The sequence below is a fragment of the Marmota flaviventris genome, chromosome 1 (genome assembly GCF_047511675.1).
Source record: "Marmota flaviventris isolate mMarFla1 chromosome 1, mMarFla1.hap1, whole genome shotgun sequence".
Taxonomy (NCBI): Eukaryota; Metazoa; Chordata; class Mammalia; order Rodentia; family Sciuridae; genus Marmota; species Marmota flaviventris.
The window spans coordinates 157,544,608-157,563,031 of NC_092498.1; the positions used below are offsets into that span (position 1 = coordinate 157,544,608).

Genomic DNA, 18,424 nt, shown 5'->3' on the forward strand with positions numbered 1-18,424 from the left:
TAGGGAGGCTGAGACAGGAGGATCACAAGTTCAAGGGCAGCGTGGACAACTTAGCAAGACCCTGTCTCGATATTTTTAAAAGGGGTTGGAAATGTAGCTCAGTGGTAAAGTACCCCTGGGTTCGATCCCCCAAAAAAGAAGAAAAAAAAGAAAACACCCTCTCCCAGGTATTGCTGAAGACAGCTGACTAGCAGTTTGTCTAGCTACTCCTGAGGGATTCAGACCTCGAGGACTTAAGAGGACAAAACACAGTAGGGTCATAGAAAATGTTAAAGGTCAGCCCCTCCACCGACAGCACTAGGAGTTGCACGCAGCAACCACTCTCCAGCTCCAGACACATAGGGTACAGGCCACGAGAGACCCCCGCTCTGTGAGAGGGCGCGTGACTCCCTGATGCCACGGGCTGGGAAAGCTAACAACAGGTAAGGAGAACTCCATTTCCTGTAGGCCCTCGCGCGTGACTACATTTCCCACAATCCGGCGCTACTTCCGGTGCGGCCAAGGACCGGCGGACGTCTTCCGGGTTTGGGCCTGGCTCTACGGTAGAGGCGGCAGCAGCGGCGGCGGCGGCGGAGGAGGAGGGGTGGGACGCAGTTTGTGGAAACTGGGTTACCGGCATGGACGTATCGGGGCAGGAGACCGATTGGCGGAGCGCCGCCTTCCGGCAGAAGCTGGTTAGTCAAATGTGAGTAGGGGCCGGGGCGGGGGACTGGATGGCCGGACATTCCTTTCTCGCGCGGGGGGCGAGGCCGAGGCTGGACCCAATTCTAGATCCCGGGCCCGGGAACCTGCGGGGTCTCCAGGGCACCTAGAGATGAAAGGTACTCACGACTTTCGTGAGCCCAAGGGCGTGGCCCTCGGTGGTTACCCCCTTTGTTGGCGGGTAAGGCTGCTTGTTAACTTTCCAGGTCTGAACTCTGCAAACCATGGAGCCTTGGCTTATGAGTCATCGTCCTGGGTTTTCTCATTCGTCATTTGTGTGCTTTGGGTGCGGACTTTTCCCCGCTTTGGTTCACACTGGATACGGAAAGGGAAAGAGGCAGCCCGTATTGATTTTACCAGGCGTTTCGTGGTTTCTCTTCCAGAAAAGCACTTCAGGATTTTTCTTGGGGGGGGGAGTATATGTAATATACATGGGGAGGGGAAGAAAGAGAGTGTGTGTGTGAGCTGTGGGCGGTAGGGACTGAGAAGCTAAGGATGACCCGTCAGAGTAGTAGGAACTTGGCCAAAGAGTGGCAGGAAGCGGCTGTCAGGAAGTGATCTTTGATTCCAGAGGAGGGGGTGAAGAACTGGAGTTGGTGTCTCCTCCCAACGGAACTCCAGTCCCTCACCACTGAGTACTTGTTTAATTTAGCAGTTTTTAACTGAGCTTACTGGAGAGCTGTGCTCACCACAGAATTGCCAGAAACACAACCACTGCCCTGGGAGATGGAACTGTCAGTAGAGAAACAGTTCCTTGCAGTTTGCTCCCTTAGGCTGTGGGTGCTGCAGGGGCTTCTTGTAAAGTCGCAGTTAACTGACCAGAAGCACCCTTGTGGAGTAGGTGATGAACAAACTGAGTCCTAGCAAGGCTTGTAGGAGTGTGAAATACTACCATTCCAAATAGAAGATTGGGGAAATGAGAGAAATTAATTGCATAAAGAACCTTGTTGGGACTGAGAGTTCTAGGGTTGAGGAGTAAGGACATCCTGGAGATAATGGATGAGATAATCCAGTGCTGTCATGATAGTGATGGGAGTGTTGTGCTAAGGAGTTTAGCCTGTATTTGATAAGTGGCCTACTTTGAGGTGGTGAAATGCAGGTCGTGTTGGGAAGATCCCCCGAGTCCTTGGAAATGAATCAAGAACAGAAGATAGGCATTTAGGCTGTTTGGGGAGTTTTATTAAGCTCTTGGGGGACACACACCTGTCCTTCATCCTGTTTTCCCCTCTGCTAGATTACTGCCTATCACATTTATCTGTAAAATCCTTGTGGGATGACTTAATTAGACAGTAGATTATAAAGGCCTGCTTAGGGTAGAAACTGAAGACAGGATTCCAGAGAAAGGGAAGCTTGTGGACAATCCTGGATGACTAACTGGGGGTAGGATGAAGCAGTGTGGAAGAAAGGAAGCTGGCAGAATTCTGGGAATCTTTAGTACTGTGGAAGAAGTGGGGACTGTAGTGTTAGTGGCTCCTTGGTATCACCACAGTATAGCCTCTGGAGAGGTCTGCAGACTTTGCAGAATCATTGAACAGCATTTTATTGAAGCATTTGAGTTATTTCTAGGTGAAATCTCAAAGGATAACCCTCATCACCACTCAGGAGGGAGGGCTGGAGAAGTGTCAGGGCTGGGGGAACATTAAAAGTTTCCTTTTGGTGTTGAGATCAACCTGTGCCATGCTGGCCTCAGCAGTGCCCACCAGGTCCTCACCAGCCCTCTTGCCTGTGTTGTGCCTTTGCTGTGCTTGCCTGTAAATCTGATCCTGCGTTGCATGTGGGCTGGTTCTCATGTTACAGTTTTATATCATTCTACTCACTTCTCTTGTGAACCTGTGGACTTTTCCACTCATGCTTCTGCTCCACCCCTGGATGCCTTGCAAGCAGGAACCTGTTGCTGCCTCATTTGGCAGCAACAGGTTTCTGCTGCGGGCTTTTGGAAGCAGGAGAGGTAGAGACTTCAACCATGCTTGTTGAATGAAGGATCTAATAATGCAACGGGTCAACATTCTGTTATTTTTATTTACATCAAAACCGGTTTGTACATCTCTTAGCATGAATCCTCCTTTCTGTGATTTTTTTAATATAACTTTATTTATTAATTTTTTTAATGTGGTGCTGAGGATCGAACCCAGTGCCTCACACATGATAGGCAAGCACAGTACCACTGAGCCACAACCCCAGTCCCTTTTCTTTCTGTGATTTTTTTTTAATATTTATTTTTTAGTTTTAGTTGAACACAATACCTTTAGTTAGTTAGTTGTTTATTTATTTATTTATTTATATGTGGTACTGAGGATCCAACCCAGGGCCTCCATGCACTACGCCAGTGCTCTACCACTGAGCCACAACCTCAGTCCATCTTTCTGTGATTTCTTTAGAGATCACAAGAGTGATGCTGCAGCCCCATATGCGCATTCTTTAGTACCCTGTTTGTGTTTGGAGTGGTGAGGGTGTTTTTAACCACCAGATGGACTGGGCTGGTTTATTTATTCCATTCAAGTGAGGCCACAGAGCCCTGACAAGTCTTGTTTGTTTGTTTATTAGCAAGTCCAGTGCTGGGAAAACAGGCAAGAAGAAGACCTACACTACAGGGAAGAAGGCAGACTGAACAGAACAGACCATCGTGTCTCTTGGGAGATAGATGCCCAGCTCAAGCCTGCTATCGTGTTTCTTCCTTTCTAGCAATGCATTCCTGTTCTTTCTCTGTGTGTTTGTGTTATGCATGTGTGCATACATATGTGTGCAGGCATGGAGGAGGGTAGTGTATGCTGTCATTCAAGGGAAAACTGAGTTTAGCTCATGTATATAATTCTTTATAACCTGGAGTGGCAGTGTGGTATAAAACCTTTAGTAAGATTTCCTCTCTTGTTATACCTCTGTTAGTAAATGTGTTTTAAAGATGTTTTTCACGTTTGTGTGATCTGTCTCCTTCTGTCCCCAGCTATAAGCTTTTGAGTTTGGGGCGGGTCTCTTTGGTCATGTTTGGAGAACATGAATTATTCCACATAGGGACCCTTTCCTTGGGAGGAACTGAGAGATGACTTCTGTGGGCCCCTTCAGTTTACAGAGGAACATTCTGAAACTGAGGTTCCATTGTGCTCAGTGGCAGGTTTGGGTAGGCACCCAGGTCACTCAGAGGGCAGGAAGTAGAGACTGGCTGGCCACCCAGTGGTCTAATGCTTGCTTGTTTTTGTGTTGGTTGTGAGCAGTCTCTAAGGAACAGTTCCCCTTTCCCGTCATGCCAGTGGCTTGCTTTTGCTTCATGGTGACCACCTTTCCTATTCCTTCTTTCTCATGGCCCTGTCCTCTTACTCCCTTGTTAAGCTTTCTGTCATTGCTCTGTTGAGCATCCCTCCCTTCATATCTTGATGGGACCTCAGTGAGGCTGCATTCTGGGAACAGCACCTGGTCCTCCCAGGGGCAGCTACCATGAAGGGCCTGATGGCTAAGACTTGCTATTGTGTGTAAATGTCTCTTTTGTGTTTCAGTGAGGATGCCATGAGGAAAGCTGGTGTGGGCCACAGTATATCTAGCAAGGATATGGAGAACCATGTATTCCTGAAGGCCAAGACCCGGGTAAGGCCTCCTTGGGTGGAGCCCCTTGATAGAGTGAGATGTTGCAGATTCTGAGAACTCTCTGCTAGGGTCCTAGGGAGTGGGTTGTTTGATTGCTCACTGATTAATCACAGACATGGTTGGCTTTGTGTGCATCATTCTCCTATGTCAATGGAATGAGGAGGATACTGGGTGGGCAGCCCTTGTCTTCACTGCTGGTATCTTCCATCTGTGGCCAGCCCCTATGAATCCTACAGGGAGCTCCCTCAAAACCTATTGTTCCCATGGAATGGGGAATGCTGGGAGTAAGCACTGATTCTCTCCTGAGCCGCAGCTCAACAGGGATCCTCCCTGAGCCCTGTAGACTCTAATGTATGGATATAGAAGTGCACCTATTCCCTTTTGTGAAGTGAGGCAGGTAATATTGGTTAAGATCTGAGCCCTGGGACAGCATAGGTGGAGTGGGTAGAAGGATTTCTACAATGTGGCCTCTTATCTTGGGTTTCATATGATTGTCTTGCTTCCTCCATGGGCTCTCCCCAGAGCAGAGCCCTTCTAGTAGAAATGAAGCAAAATGGAAGAAATGAAATGAAATGAAACAGTGGTGTGTGTTTATGAGTACATAGTTGTTTAAGGAAAAGCCCCAAGAGCATGCATATTGAAGTGGGGCAGGGTGGCTTCTGTTGTGAACATGTGTAATAAGTATTTTGTTTTTCTTTTAAGAGCATTATTGAGATTGAATTCATATACTCCACAGTTCACCTGTTTAAGGTGTACAGTTCAATTGCCTAGGATATTCAGAATTATGAGAACTATCATTGTAATCTAATTTTAGAATATTTTTCCAAAAGAAACTTGGTGACCATTAGCAGTCACACCTCATTTTCCCCCCAGTCATTAGCAACCACTTTTCTACTTTCTGTTGCTATGGATTTTCCCATTCTGAACTTTTCATATAAATGTAGTCATACAGGACTGGCCTGTAGTTAATTGTTAAAGCACTTGCCTAGCATGCCTAAGGTCCTAGGTTTGATCCAGAGCACTATTTAAAAAAAAAAAAAAAAGTGATTTATGGAGAATTTTGTGTGTGTGTATGATTGAACCATGTTATAGCAGGTACCTGATTTATTTTTATTTTTTATTTTTATTTTTTTAAGTAAGAATTAGTATATTCCATTTATTTATTTATTTATTTTAAAGAGAGAGAGAGAGAGAGAGAATTTTAATATTTATTATTTGCGATAGTGTCTTTTTAAGTTGCCTAGAGAGTTTGACCTTGAACTTGAAATCCTCTTGCCTCAGCAGCTTGTGTTGCTGGGATTATAGACATGACCCTTGTCCTTTTATGTATTTATTTATTTATTTAAACATAATACCTTTATTTTATTCATTTATTTTATGTGGTGCTGAGGATCGAACCCAGGGCCTCGCATGTGCTAGGCTAGCACTCTACCGCTGAGCCACAACCCTAGCCCTTGTCCTGTTTTTTTTTTTTTTAAAGAGAGAGAGAGAGAGAGAATTTTAATATTTATTATTTTTTAGTTATTGGCGGACACAACATCTTTTGTTTGTATGTGGTGCTGAGGATCGAACCCTGGCCGCACGCATGCCAGGCGAGCGTGCTACCGCTTGAGCCACATCCCCAGCCCCCCTTGTCCTGTTTTTTAATTGGGTTGTTGGTCTTTTCATTTTAATAGTTTGTTTTTTTAATTTTTAATTTTTTATTTGTATATTTTGGGGATGGGATATTTTACTGATTTTGTTAGTTTGTATTTTCTTATAATTAAAAGAACTTTGATGAGGCTTATTGAACTGACCATCTCAGCTTTAAAAATATAGAGATTGTTAAGCACTGTTTACTGTTTATCCATAACAAACAAACTCCAAAACTTAATAGTGTAAAGCAGGGAGTTGTTTCTCCTGATTCTGTAAATCAGGAGCAGGAGCAATTGGAATTACCCAGCTGGACTGTTCAGGTTTCTCTCTGACATCTCATGTGGTTGCTTAGTGAGGGTAGCTGGGATAGTCTGGAAGGTCCATAAAGGCTTCACTCAGGTGACTGCATGTCACTTTTCCCAGTATGGCCTCCACTCTGGTATCTCCAGTGGCAGAGTTCAGACTTTATTATAGAACTGTGGCTGGCTTTCAAAAAGAAGAGTGGGAGCTGGCAGCCCTCAGAGGTGTGGATAGGATTTTTATTTATTTATTTATTTAATTTGTGTGTGTGTGTGTGAGAGAGAGAGACGGGGATTTCACCCAAGGGCACTCTACCATTGAGCTATATCCCTAGCCCTTCCAGCCCTTTTACTTTTTATTTTGAAACAGGCTGACTAAGTTGCCAGGGTTGGCCTCAGACTTCAGTTCTTCTGCCTCAGCCTCTCTAATTTTTGAGATTATAGGTGTGCATCTGCATACAGGAAGTGTTAAGTCCAGTGAAGATTCAGGGTTGGGAAAATCACCTTTGCCTTTTGGCGTGACCAGTGGCCAGTGATTATTGCCTAGCTATAATGGAAACTACCTCAGAGACCTTCCTAGCAGCTGAGGAGTAAGCCTTCCATCCCAAAGGATGTGCCTACAAACACAACAGCCCCTGACCACCCCCATTCACTCTGCCTTAGTCTTTCATTTACTGCATATCGAATTACTTATGCTGCCCCTTAATGATTCCAATCCATTTGCTTTGTTTGAGTTGGCTCTAAATCCCTAATTTATAAAGGAGGCTCTGGCTAATTGAAAGAGAAGTGTTTATGAGAACAGTGTAGGAAAATTCCTGTGTCATTTTCACAGAGACAGACATACTTGGGCACTACCGTCTGTATTTATCTTCAGGTCAAAATTGCAACTCAGGCACACTTTAACCTCCCCTGCTGCCTGAGACCCTGTAGAACAGCTGTGAAAAAAATTAAAAAGTAGGACTCTGGAGCAGGGGAAAAGTTAGGGAATAATGATATCTCTGTGGATCCTAGAGGAGCTCTGAGGTAGTGAGTCATGGAGAAGGAGGATGACCTTCCCTTGGAATTCTGATAGGCTTGCAGTTTCAAAGATGCCTCTCTAAGGGTACTGGAGAACTAATGAGCACTTCAGGCAGTTTAGTGTATACTCCAGGGCAGAGAAATCCTTGAGTGTTTTTCTCTAGAAGAATTCACCAAATTTCCAGAGTCGACACATGCTTCCAGTGTTCATTCCCCAAGTTAAAGCCCTACCCATCTTGGCATTGGCTCACTCTTGGTTTCATGGCTAGATCTCATCTTCAGATTACAATGTGATGTCCCCGTGCAAGGCCATCTTCTGAGTTCTTCATGTATAAGAATCTCTTTGAGCCCCACTTACACCTATAAAGTGGGTACAGTATTGTTTTTCCCAGTCAACATACAAGGAAATTCAGTCACACATATGCTAATTGCCCTGCTCAAAATATCATATGGCTGGTTAGAGGAGAGCTGGGTTGTAATCCTAGGGGTCTGGTGTCAGAGTGGACGCTTTTAGCCATGTTTCTCATTGACTCCCACCCAGCAAAGCAAAAGACATACAGACACCCACTTTAATCCTTGAAGACTTATTTCTTATGGATGGGACTCCTCTTTGTGAAGGAGTTGAGGGAAACAAAAATAGCCATGCCTGGGTGGTGGGCCATAGTTCATAATAACAACTCCATGCATTCCAGGCAGCCTTCTGATAGTTCAGAAAGATTTAGCAGTCAGGGGTCCTGGCACCTGTCATCACCTAAAGGGGCAGTATGGAAAGATGCTTATTGGGTATATTCCCTCCCCCCCCTCCCTCCCTCCCTCCTTCCCTCTCCCCCCCCCCCTTTCTTTCTTTTTCCTTTTAGTTATAAATGGGGACAATGTCTTTATTTTTATTTATTTTTATGTGGTACTGAGGATCAAACCCAGTGTCTCACATGTACTAGGTTAGTGCTTTACCACTGAGCTATAATCCCAGCCCAAGATGAGCATTTTCTTAACTTTTGAGATCTCCTAGAAAGTCCTGGGATTGTGCTTGGTGCTGCTGGTTCATAAGGAGCCTCCAGTGTTCTTATCACCATTAGCAGTGTTGCTTTGCTTTGATGAGTTTCATCTAAATGTATAACTGTCAGGACTTCTGCACTGCCTTTAGTAAACATTTGTTCACAAGCCTAATTTTAAATTCTAATTGTTCAGTTTTCAGGAGCTGTATGTATGAATGTATCCAGGCCCTAGAGAAACATTTTACAAACATCTAGAGAGCAACATTCTCCCTAATTTACCTGTGGAAAAAAACAAGTACAGGGCACGTCAAAGGATGCATGATGCTTAGCTCGTTTGTTGACTTGTGCATACTTTGATTCTCTCTTGTTCTCTTTGTTGGGTTTTTTGGGTTTTTTTGTTTTATTCTTTGCAGTGCTAGGAATTGAGCTCAAGGCTGCTTTATCACTGAGCTACATCCCCATTCCTATCAGGAAACCATGTCATAAAAAAGTAAATAAATAAATGAATGCATACATACGTAATTTGAACAAATCTAGTTTCTCTTATTTTAAAGTCCAAAAGTCTAAAAATGAATATCACTGGTCAGAAATCACCATGTTGGTAGGTCTGTATTCCCTCTAAGGCTCTCAGGGACGATTTTCCTTTCATCTTCCAGTAGTTGGTAGCTGCTGGTGTCTCTTGGTATATGAATGTGTCGTGGCAGGCTTCAAGACTCAGCATCATATGGTAAAATGTCTCTCTGCTCTATCTTAACATCACCTTCTTCTCTGAGTGTGAAATTCCTTTCTGCCGCATCATGAGGTTTTATGATTGCAGTTAAGTGCGCTCCCCTTTCTCAAGATCGTTAAGCACATCTGCAAAAACCCTTTCTCAAATAAGGAAACACTTACAGGGTTCCAGGGGATCAGACCTGGTATATTGGGGCCTATTATTTCGCCCACTAAAGATGGAAAGTTGACTAGTGATTGCCTACTGATGGGGCTGAGGCTGTGGCTCAGAGGTAGAGCACTTCTCTAGCATATTCGAGGCCCTGGGTTCGATCCCCAGCACCACTTAAAAATAAATAAATAAAATAAAGGTATTGAGTCCGACTACAAATAAATAAATACATACATATATATATATATATTAAACTACTGAATGGTGTACATTAAATGGGTAGACTTTATGGAAAGTGAATTATATTTTAATAAAACGATTATATTTCTGTGTGTGTGTGTGTGTGTGTATGTATAACACACACACGTATATATATTTTTGTTTAGTTTTTGTTTTGAGACAGGTTCTCACTAATTTACTCAGAGCCTTGCTAAGTTGCTGAGGTTGGCTTTGAGGCTGAGTTTGAACTTATGATCCTCATGCCTCTGCCTCCAAACTTGTGGGATTACAGGCATGTGTCATCATGCCCAGCTAAAACTTCTATATTTTTAAAAATGGAATCAGTGAAAGTTGTAGAGAATGTGTCTATCTGTCCTTGGTAGCAAGGTCAAGGCAGCGTGGTTTCCTTGAGTGGGTAAGGGTAAGGGATGTTGTTGGGGCTGCCTTGGATGAGAATTCCCTCTGAGGTCTGACATATTTTTAAATGTATTAGGAAAACTTTCAGAGACATAAATGTCCAGACTCGTGGAGCCTGAAGTTGTTGCAGTTTGGCCTGTCTGGGTCTCTCTTGAATTGTTCAAGGCAGGTCTCAGCTTTCATGGTGTTGTATCCCTGCAAATGGAGAGTTTCTCCACACAGGACACGCACCAGGGCCCCACTTAACAATAACCCAACCTCAGTCAACGTAAAGGCCTTGTTCACGTCTCAGCAGTTTTTTCCTAGCAGTTGGTTTATATGAATCAGGATCCAAATGAGGGTCTGTTCTCCCCTCAGGCCTCTCTCAGCCTGTTAAAAAAAAAAAAACCGCCCAGCAGTCTTCTGCTTGGTCCCTGATGCCTTGCTCACTCCTGCCTGCCCCCTCGTTGTGAACTGGGTGCTAGATTGAAAGAACAGAGGGGTATAGTCTTGTTAGCAAGAATGGACCCAAGGTGACCTTTTCTGATATTTCTGGGTGACTTGAGCTTCAGTGAGGCACAGTTGTTGGGGGTTTAGAGGGGTGGCAGCCTGACTCCTAGTAAAGTTCTCCATTATCCAATAATTCTATTGTTTAATTAAGGATTGCAAAATGGTAACTGTCTTTAATTCTGGCTCTTCCATATTTATCACATGGAAGTTTTTCTGTCAAAGAAGCATTTTCTGTCATCAGGGAGGAATTTTTTTTTTTTTAATATTACTTGTTCTAGACCACCAGGAATGCTGTTATTATTCCTTCCAGGGCAAAGAGTGTCCTCAGGGGGCCACAGATGGGTTCTCTTCTTTGAGCAACGTTTTAACTTCAGGGATGTGTATTTGGTGTATTTCAGTTCATTGTAGTAGTTTGCATTGATGGTCCTGTCCTCCTTCAGTGGTAGCTCCCATGCCCCCTGCACTCTTAGGGCTCCTTACATAACCCTTTTAGTCTTTTCTAGCTTGCTGGTATTTAGGCCCTGGGATTACGTGTTCCTCTAAGGATCCCTGAATCCTTTTTTGAGGGTAAAATGCCATTCAGTGCATGCAATTGTGGACTCAGCTCTGCTCATTGCTTTTGGGCCTTTTTGTGAATAGAACTAAGAAATACATGTTTTTGAAATAACAGAAATGCCCCATAAGTCAGGTGTGGTGGTGCATACCTGTAATCCCAGCAATTCGGGAGGCTGAAGCAGGAAGATTGCAAATTTGTGGCTAGCCTCAGCAACTTCATGAGACCCTGTTTCAAAATTAAAAGGGGAAAAAAAAAAGCCAGGTATTATTAAAGTGATGTTTCTAATTCAGATTACCTTTGCAGGATTTTTACTTTGGTTTTAAACCATGTCTTTTCTGTTACTATGAACATCTTGTTTTTCAATATCATTAGCATAATTGCTTGCTTTACTCTCAAAGGGTTTCAGCATAAATGGCTTAATACCACTAGTAACAAATTGTGGACTAAAAGTTTGAGATTATTTTGCAGCTTTGTCCTTTAAAATGTACTCCTTGTAGCATGTTTAGGTTTTTTGTTCCCTTTTTTTAAAAAAGGCTACTCAACGGAATTCTTTACCCTGTATGTTTCTACCACTGACTTGATAGTTAACTCATTTGTTTTGGTTGATTTTGAATTTGGGGGGAATTGTGCTGTTTTCTTTTTCCTTTTCGGGGGGGGGGTACCAACAATTGAACTGAGGGGTATATGACCACTCAGCCACATCCCCAGAACTTTTTTATATTCTGTTTAGAGACAGAGTCTCACTGAGTTGTTTAGGGTTAAGTTGCTGAGGCTGGCTTTGAACTTGGGATCCTCCTGTCTCAGCCTCCTGAGCTGCTGGGATTATAGGTATGTGCCACCACTTTGTTTTATCTTTTCCGTGGTGAAAGATTTACATGTTTTCATGGCAAAGACCAGTAGGTTTGGAAAAGGCTCATCTTCCTTTTTTAACCCATGATTTTGGTTTATTCTTCCAGTATTTTTTTTGACAGATTTAAGTGATTTGGACTTCCCAGGTCTTATACAAAAGGCAGCATTTAGTAACAGAGTACATAGTTGATGGTATTTTATAAGGAGTGTGCAAACTTCTCCCACTGTCTCTGAGGCTCACTCCATTGCATATTTTTGAGCCTTCCTGGTAAGTGGAAGCAACAGAAGTGTAGGAGCCATAGGAAACCTGGGAATGGAAATGAGGCAGACAAGTCTAGGGGGAGAGAACAAGCAAGACTTGCATACATCAAGCATATGTTCAGAGTCTTAAGCTTGTATGTGTGTGTTTGTGGTGTGCCAGGGATCAAACTTGGAGCCTCACACATGTTAAGTACATGCTCTACCACTAGGCTACCTTCTCAGATGCCTTGAGCCTTTTTGTTTTTTAAATATATATATATTTTTTAGTTGTGGATCGACTTTTATTTTACTCATTTATTTATATGCGGTGCTGAGAATCAAACCCTGTGCCCTCACAGATGTGAGGCTAGCGCTCTACCACAATCCCAGCCATCAAGCTTTTTTTTTTTTTTTTTAATGCTTTCATTTTCTCTGATCTGGACATATCAGCAGCACTAGATGGTTGGGGGATTTAAAAGCATCGATGTATGTGTAGTCTTTAGAGGAGTTTTGTCAGGGGTGAGTGTCTTGAGTGTTGGCTGCTCTTGTTATGGAGTTATTTTTTTTAATATTTTGGGGGGGTTGTAGATTGATACAATACCTTCTTTTTATTTATTTATTTTTATATGGTGCCGAGGATCAAACCCAGTGCCTCACACGTGCCAGGCAAGTGCTCTACCACTGAGCCACAACCCCAGCCCTTATGGTATTATTGTTTATGGTCTTGTAATAACAGACTTGGGTGTAGCCTGGTCACTTTAAATTTTTGATAATGAGCAGAGGAGTTGGAAGGAAGATAAGGTAGTAGTTACCTGCCCTTGCCCTTTTTTTCAGGGGCCATTATGGCAAATTGAGTGCTTTGGAGCAAGGGAGTACCATTATCTCTCTGTCTGAACAGGGACTGAAAATTCTCACCTGTAGGAGATAAGTTAGGTACCATCATTCACAGTAGAAAATAAGTAGCTGGGGGCATAAAAGATAGCCTAGCCCTGGGGGATCAGCACTGTAATGTCAGATGCTGGAACTAACCCATAGACTTAGCCCCACATATTCTTGTGTGACTTGCTTTTGGGAGAATAAAAAAAAATGTGTTTCATCCATTAGAAAGTTTCTTGACCATCAGGGTGACTTACCTGTAGCATGGTAAAGTCTACTTATCTGACTACTGGCAGTGGGTGTAACTAGGTTCTGCTTCTGTGCAGAAGGCATTGGGGACATGCTCTTGAGCATCATTTATCATGTCTTAAGTCTACGTAAACCTGTTTTTCTTTCATGATAATAGAGAAAACTCAACAGATTCTTTCAAGGTATTGCAGACCTACAAGGTAGTCTAGTCCCCTAATGAGAAGTCAGATGTGGACTGGCTGACTTCCAAGTTCTCTCCCCCTAGACCTGACTGCCTCATTTCCATTCCCGGGTTTCCTTTGGCTCCCACACTTCTATTGCTTCCACTTCCCAGGTCTTTCAGGTACGTGGCATTGGTAGGCAACTGAGTATGTACGGGGGTTCCTTCTACCTCTAGCATGTTGTCTTTCCTACTAGAAATTGTTGGGGCCATTAGAAGTTAGAGTACTGACAGAACCCCCTCAGGTTCCCTGTGTTCCAGCAGTGCTTCCTTGTACCTTTTTCTCCTCAGCAATTCCTCCCAGCTTCTTTCCATTGGGCCTTTTCTCCTTCCTGTTGTCCTGTTCTAATTACCCTAGCTGAAAAATAGCAGTAGGGTGGAGTGTGGAAATAGGTGAAGAGTAATAATGATATAAATACAGTATCTTTTTAGGTTTTAACCCACACCCAATTCATGTTTATTTTCTTGTCCCTTTTCTCTTCTGTCTTGTCTTCTGTCTAGTGGACTCTGAGTACCACAGTGACTTAGGAGGATGATTGTGCAGCAGCATAGGAATAAGGGCTTCCCCCTTCTGGGCTGCCTTGCTAGAAGGATGGATATTTCCATGGAGAAGAAAGTATGCTTCTCTGAAATAAGATTTTATATCAGACATCCTTCTCGGTAGTGGTTTCCCCAGAACACTCTTGAGTGCCCACAGGACAGGACAGTTAGTGGAAGACAGGCCCTTCTGGGCAGTTCCAGAAATATGGCAGCTTAGACAGGGCCTGGGCAGTCAGTGGCTTTTACCTGTCACCTTTGAGTTGCATTTTGCTCCCTCCCTTGCCTGTGTAGCTAGCAGTGAAACATGGATTCCCAGCAGGCACAGCCCAGGGGTACCTCATGCAGATTTGCGTGCACATACCACGTCTGCAAGGAAAGGCAGCTACAGGCTGGTCATTAAAATCAAAAGCTCTTCCATACCAGTAGTGTAAAGACAGCTGTGGCCTGTACACGTCTGCTTCTGATAGGCCTTGACCTTAGGCCACCTTCTTGCCTCTCTGGACCTGATTTTGCCCTCTGTGACAAGAAGGGACTTGAGGTGACTCCCAGCTCTCTCAGCTGAATGATTTTTCCATTTGTTTGGAGGAGCTGCCTTTTGAAGTATCCTTCTTTCTTTGTTTCTTTGTGCCTTTTATCAGCAGCAGAGCAGAGCACTGACAGCTCTCCTCTGAGAGATGGATTCCAGAGGAGGCTGAGCTGGGCTGAATGACTGCAGCCATCTCAGTTGGCCCCAGAGGCCAGCAGCCTTGAAGGAAGAACCTCTGGTTGGCCAGGGTTGAGGGGGTGGGATGGGGGAGTCACATGGCTGTGCTTCTCCATTTGGATTTAAACTGCTTCCTGTTTTTACTTTTAGGACGAATACCTTTCCCTCGTGGCCAGGCTCATTATCCATTTTCGAGATATTTGTAAGTAAGATTTCACATTTCTGTTTTGTTGTGATCACTGTGAGAGGCAAGTTCTATTGCTATCTGTTGGCTCTTTGGGTGGATCTCGGTGCCTGAGTTGGAACATCTGTGTCAGCTTGTCTGCTTCTGGGAAATTCCTCACTGCATATCATTTGATTCCAAATTCTCCATCCTCCCAGAGCCTGAGTCTCAAAAATGCTGATTCTGACATGGAAATGTTGGCCTCAAAGTGGTCTATACTGGACTGTTGTTTTCACTTGTGTACTTGATCTCTGTTTACACTCTGGACAATTTTAAATACGCAGTTTACCCTGGAACAGATGCTTTCTTCTTAATAGTTGGCTTTATTCACCTATATAGGCCTGATTTAAATGTGTGTTTCTGTGACTTGAAGCTTCTGGGTCATCCTTCTAAGTCCCCACCCCTTGTTCCCTGCCTTGTGGAGGGTCCCTTCACCTCATGTTGTGTCCCCTGACTTAGGGAATTCTTTTGTTCTCTCAGACTGACCAGGCAGTGGCCCTAGTTCTTAAGTAGATGCTGGCACAAGTTTTACGAGGACCTACCCCACGGGCCCCTTCATTTTCGGCCAAAGACCCACCACCCAAGATGGCCCTGGGCCCTGTTTAGAGTACCCTAATCCCAAGTCACCTATGCATCCACACTCTAAATGCCAATTAAGGGGTCACTGGGCCATGGATTGCCTGGCCCGGCCCCCCGAAGGGGAGCTAGATCCGCCCTGAGCCCAGCCCTGGATCTTTTGGGGCTGGCAACAGACGACTGAAGGGGCCTTGGAACTATCCGGCCCCCCCCGCCCCCCCCCTTCCCCCTACGACCACCATCACCTTTCAGGGAGCCCAGGGTCACTATTATGGTGGATGGACGCCTGATTAACTTCCTTTTAGACTCAGGGGCCACTTATTCAGTCTTGAGGGAGTTTTGTTGACCCACTGTTTCAATCCTGTTCCCCCATTGTTGGGGTAGAGGGACATAGAATCCTTCCCCTTAAAACCCCCAAGCTCTCTTGTACGTTTTACCACTATCCTTTCTCCCACCAGTTTTTGGTAATGCCCCAAGGCCCCATTCCCCTATTGGGAAGGGACATCTTAGCTAAATTTCATACCTCCATCACACTCCATCCCACCCTTTCTTTTATCCTCAGCCTTGCAGCAGCAACCCACACGTCCATAGGCTCCCCTACTTCTCTCCCTCCGGAGGTAAACCCTCAAGTTTGGGACAATTCCACACACTGGCTCAGTGTGTCCCTGTCGGAATTCATCTTAAGGACCCTCAGCATTTCCCTTGTCAATCTTGATACCCTCTTCCAACTAGCAGTCTTCAGGGCCTACAGCCCATTATTAAGGACCTATGGTTCAGGGGCTTAATAAGACCTCACCACTAACTGCACCATTTGTCAAAGAACCAATCCTAATACCCTTCTCAGGCCAGGCTCCTTTCCTGCCCACCAGGCTCGAGGACAATTTCCAGGATCTGATTGGCAATTGGATTTCACACACATGCCCAGGGTCAAGAGGTATCTCTATCTCCTCCTCCAGGATGAGGGGAAGCTTTTCCTACCACCAACAAAAGGGAATCCATGGTCACCTTTGTTTTGCTCACAGATGTCATCCCAAGATTTGAGGTCCCTACCTTGTTGGCATCAGACAATGGCCCGAGTTTACCTCACAAACCACACAACTCATTGCTGAGGCTCTCCACATTCCCTGGAATCTACACATCCGCTATCATCCCACCTCTTCAGGCAAGGTAGAACACATTAACCGCACCCTAAAGGAGACCCTCACCAAGCTCTCCCTCAAACTACATCTCCACTGGGTCAAATTTCTCCTAGTCACCCTGTTTTGCCTTTGGGCATTCCCCAAAAGGCCAACTCAAACATTCCTTTTTAGGTGATGTATGGAAGCCCACCCCTACTATCTATGATGACTCCTTCACCCTGCATTCTTCCAGAACATCTCAGTCACCTCCTTCTTAGTTTCATCCAAACACAGATTTGGAAACACCAGGAAACTATTACCTGATCCCTCCATGTCACACATTTCTTTCCCCTTAACCCCAGGCGACTGGGTATATTTCTCTCCTCCTTCTGGTGACATGCCTACCCTGACACCTAAATGGAAAGGCCCTCTAAAGATTATCTTGTGCACTCCCACTGCTGCCCACCTACAGGAGTTCCAGGCAAGCTGACTTCATGGATTTGCGTTTCAATGCTTAAACTGGCCCAGCCTCTGACTGAGGGAGCCCAGACTGACTGTCCACCATCCTCCTAACTACAAATATGTCTGCTCCACCACTCCTGAGAATCCTTTAAAGCTCCACATCTCACACCTGAGGGTTCCTTTTCCCCTTCCCAAGGAGGACCTTCCCCAACCCGAGAAACCCTCCCAACAACATGCCTCACTCTAGTTCCACCTGTGTCTTTTGCCACCCTCCTGGCATCCACCTCCCTCACACCTACCAAGTCGGCTTCCTCAGACATCCCAGATGGCCCCAATAATTTGGATTTTCTTGTTTTGTGATTTTCTACCATGAATCATAAAATTCCTGCAGGATCAAACAGACAAAATATCTAGTGAGACCTTTAAACAGATTCTCCTCAGGGATTTTTAGCTACTTGCTACTTGGAGGAACCTGTCCCTTACATGAAGGCCTCACCAAGGGCTGACGGAACTTCACCATCGTGAATATGGAGCTACAAAATGGAAACACGACTAGGGAACTTCACTTGGCTGTCACACAGGGTTTCTAGGCCCATTCCCTTTTGTGTGCCTCCTCCTGACCGCTGGTCTTTTCTCAGCCAGTCCCTCTCACTGGACTTCTGGCCAGAAGCTAAAGTGTTGTCTCCTCTTTCCTCCTCTTCTCCTTACCTTCAGGTGTCTTTGGTGTTTTAGGGTTATCACGTGGTGCACCTGCTTCTTGGAATCCATGGAAGCCCTCCAACAGGACATCTGGCTGATTCCCCCCATTTGCAGGGACAAAAATTGGATCGAGACTACCCAAGACCTATGGCTTCGAGGAACTTTCATCGATTTCGGCCCCAAGGAAATTCACATCTTCAGTGCCCTGGCCTTTACAGCTATGCTTCTCTTGTCCCCACACCCTGACCACCCCTCCCTTCCTTCACACTTGTCGTCCCTCTCCAGCAGTAAGTAGCCAGAAAATCTCATTGCCCTGCTCCCAACACAAAAACAAACAGGGAGGAATGTTGGGTATTTGGAAGACCCCCCCGCCAAAGTTAAGTTTCCTCTCAGGAGAACAACACGGGATCATTTACCCCTACCCTTCCTCTCCAAAGGGCGCCACGCCAAAGAGCACCAAATTCGAAGGTTTTCTTGACCAATCCCCACAGGACCCAGTGTCTGCTTGCTATTCCTGAGTCACCCTGCCAATCAGCACCTGCCATGTCACCTATACAACCCTTCTTAATCCAAAGCTTGCAAGCTCTCTGCCTTCTTCCACTCTTACCTCTTCCTCTTCTTTCTCTCTCTCCCTGCTCTCTGGTCTATTTCTCTCTGCTCTCCTCTTCTCTCTCTGCTCTCTGCCTCTCCTTTTCTTCCCCTTCGGACAGCCCCCCAATAAAGTCTCTTGGTTGAATCTGTGTCTCGGTGAGTCACTCGCCTTTCAGTGTACACCTGTAATCCTAGCTACTAAAAGGTTGAGGCAGGAGGATTGCAAGTTCAAGGCCAGCCTCAGCAACTCAAAATAAAAAAAGGTTGGGTGTATAGCTCAGTGGCAAAGTGGC

At 44.9% G+C, this 18,424-nt stretch overlaps 1 protein-coding gene across 3 annotated transcripts; it reads left to right on the forward strand.

Moving 5' to 3' along the window:
* The first annotated feature begins 525 nt into the window (after window positions 1-525).
* Window positions 526-18,276, forward strand: LOC114083118 (mediator of RNA polymerase II transcription subunit 15-like). Of its 3 annotated transcripts, none has more exons than XR_011708882.1 (4): window positions 526-674; window positions 4,191-4,278; window positions 14,613-14,664; window positions 17,574-18,276. XR_011708882.1 is itself a non-coding variant. In XM_027924283.2 (4 exons), the coding sequence occupies exons 1-4, from the start codon at window positions 618-620 to the stop codon at window positions 17,636-17,638; spliced, it is 291 nt and encodes a 96-aa protein (XP_027780084.2). In that variant the 5' UTR covers window positions 526-617; the 3' UTR covers window positions 17,639-18,276. The 3 variants fall into 3 exon arrangements, 2 of the variants coding, with proteins under 2 accessions (XP_027780084.2, XP_027780086.2); XM_027924283.2 differs by having other exon boundaries at window positions 526-685; window positions 17,556-18,276; XM_027924285.3 differs by having other exon boundaries at window positions 532-685.
* Window positions 18,277-18,424: the final 148 nt, after the last annotated feature.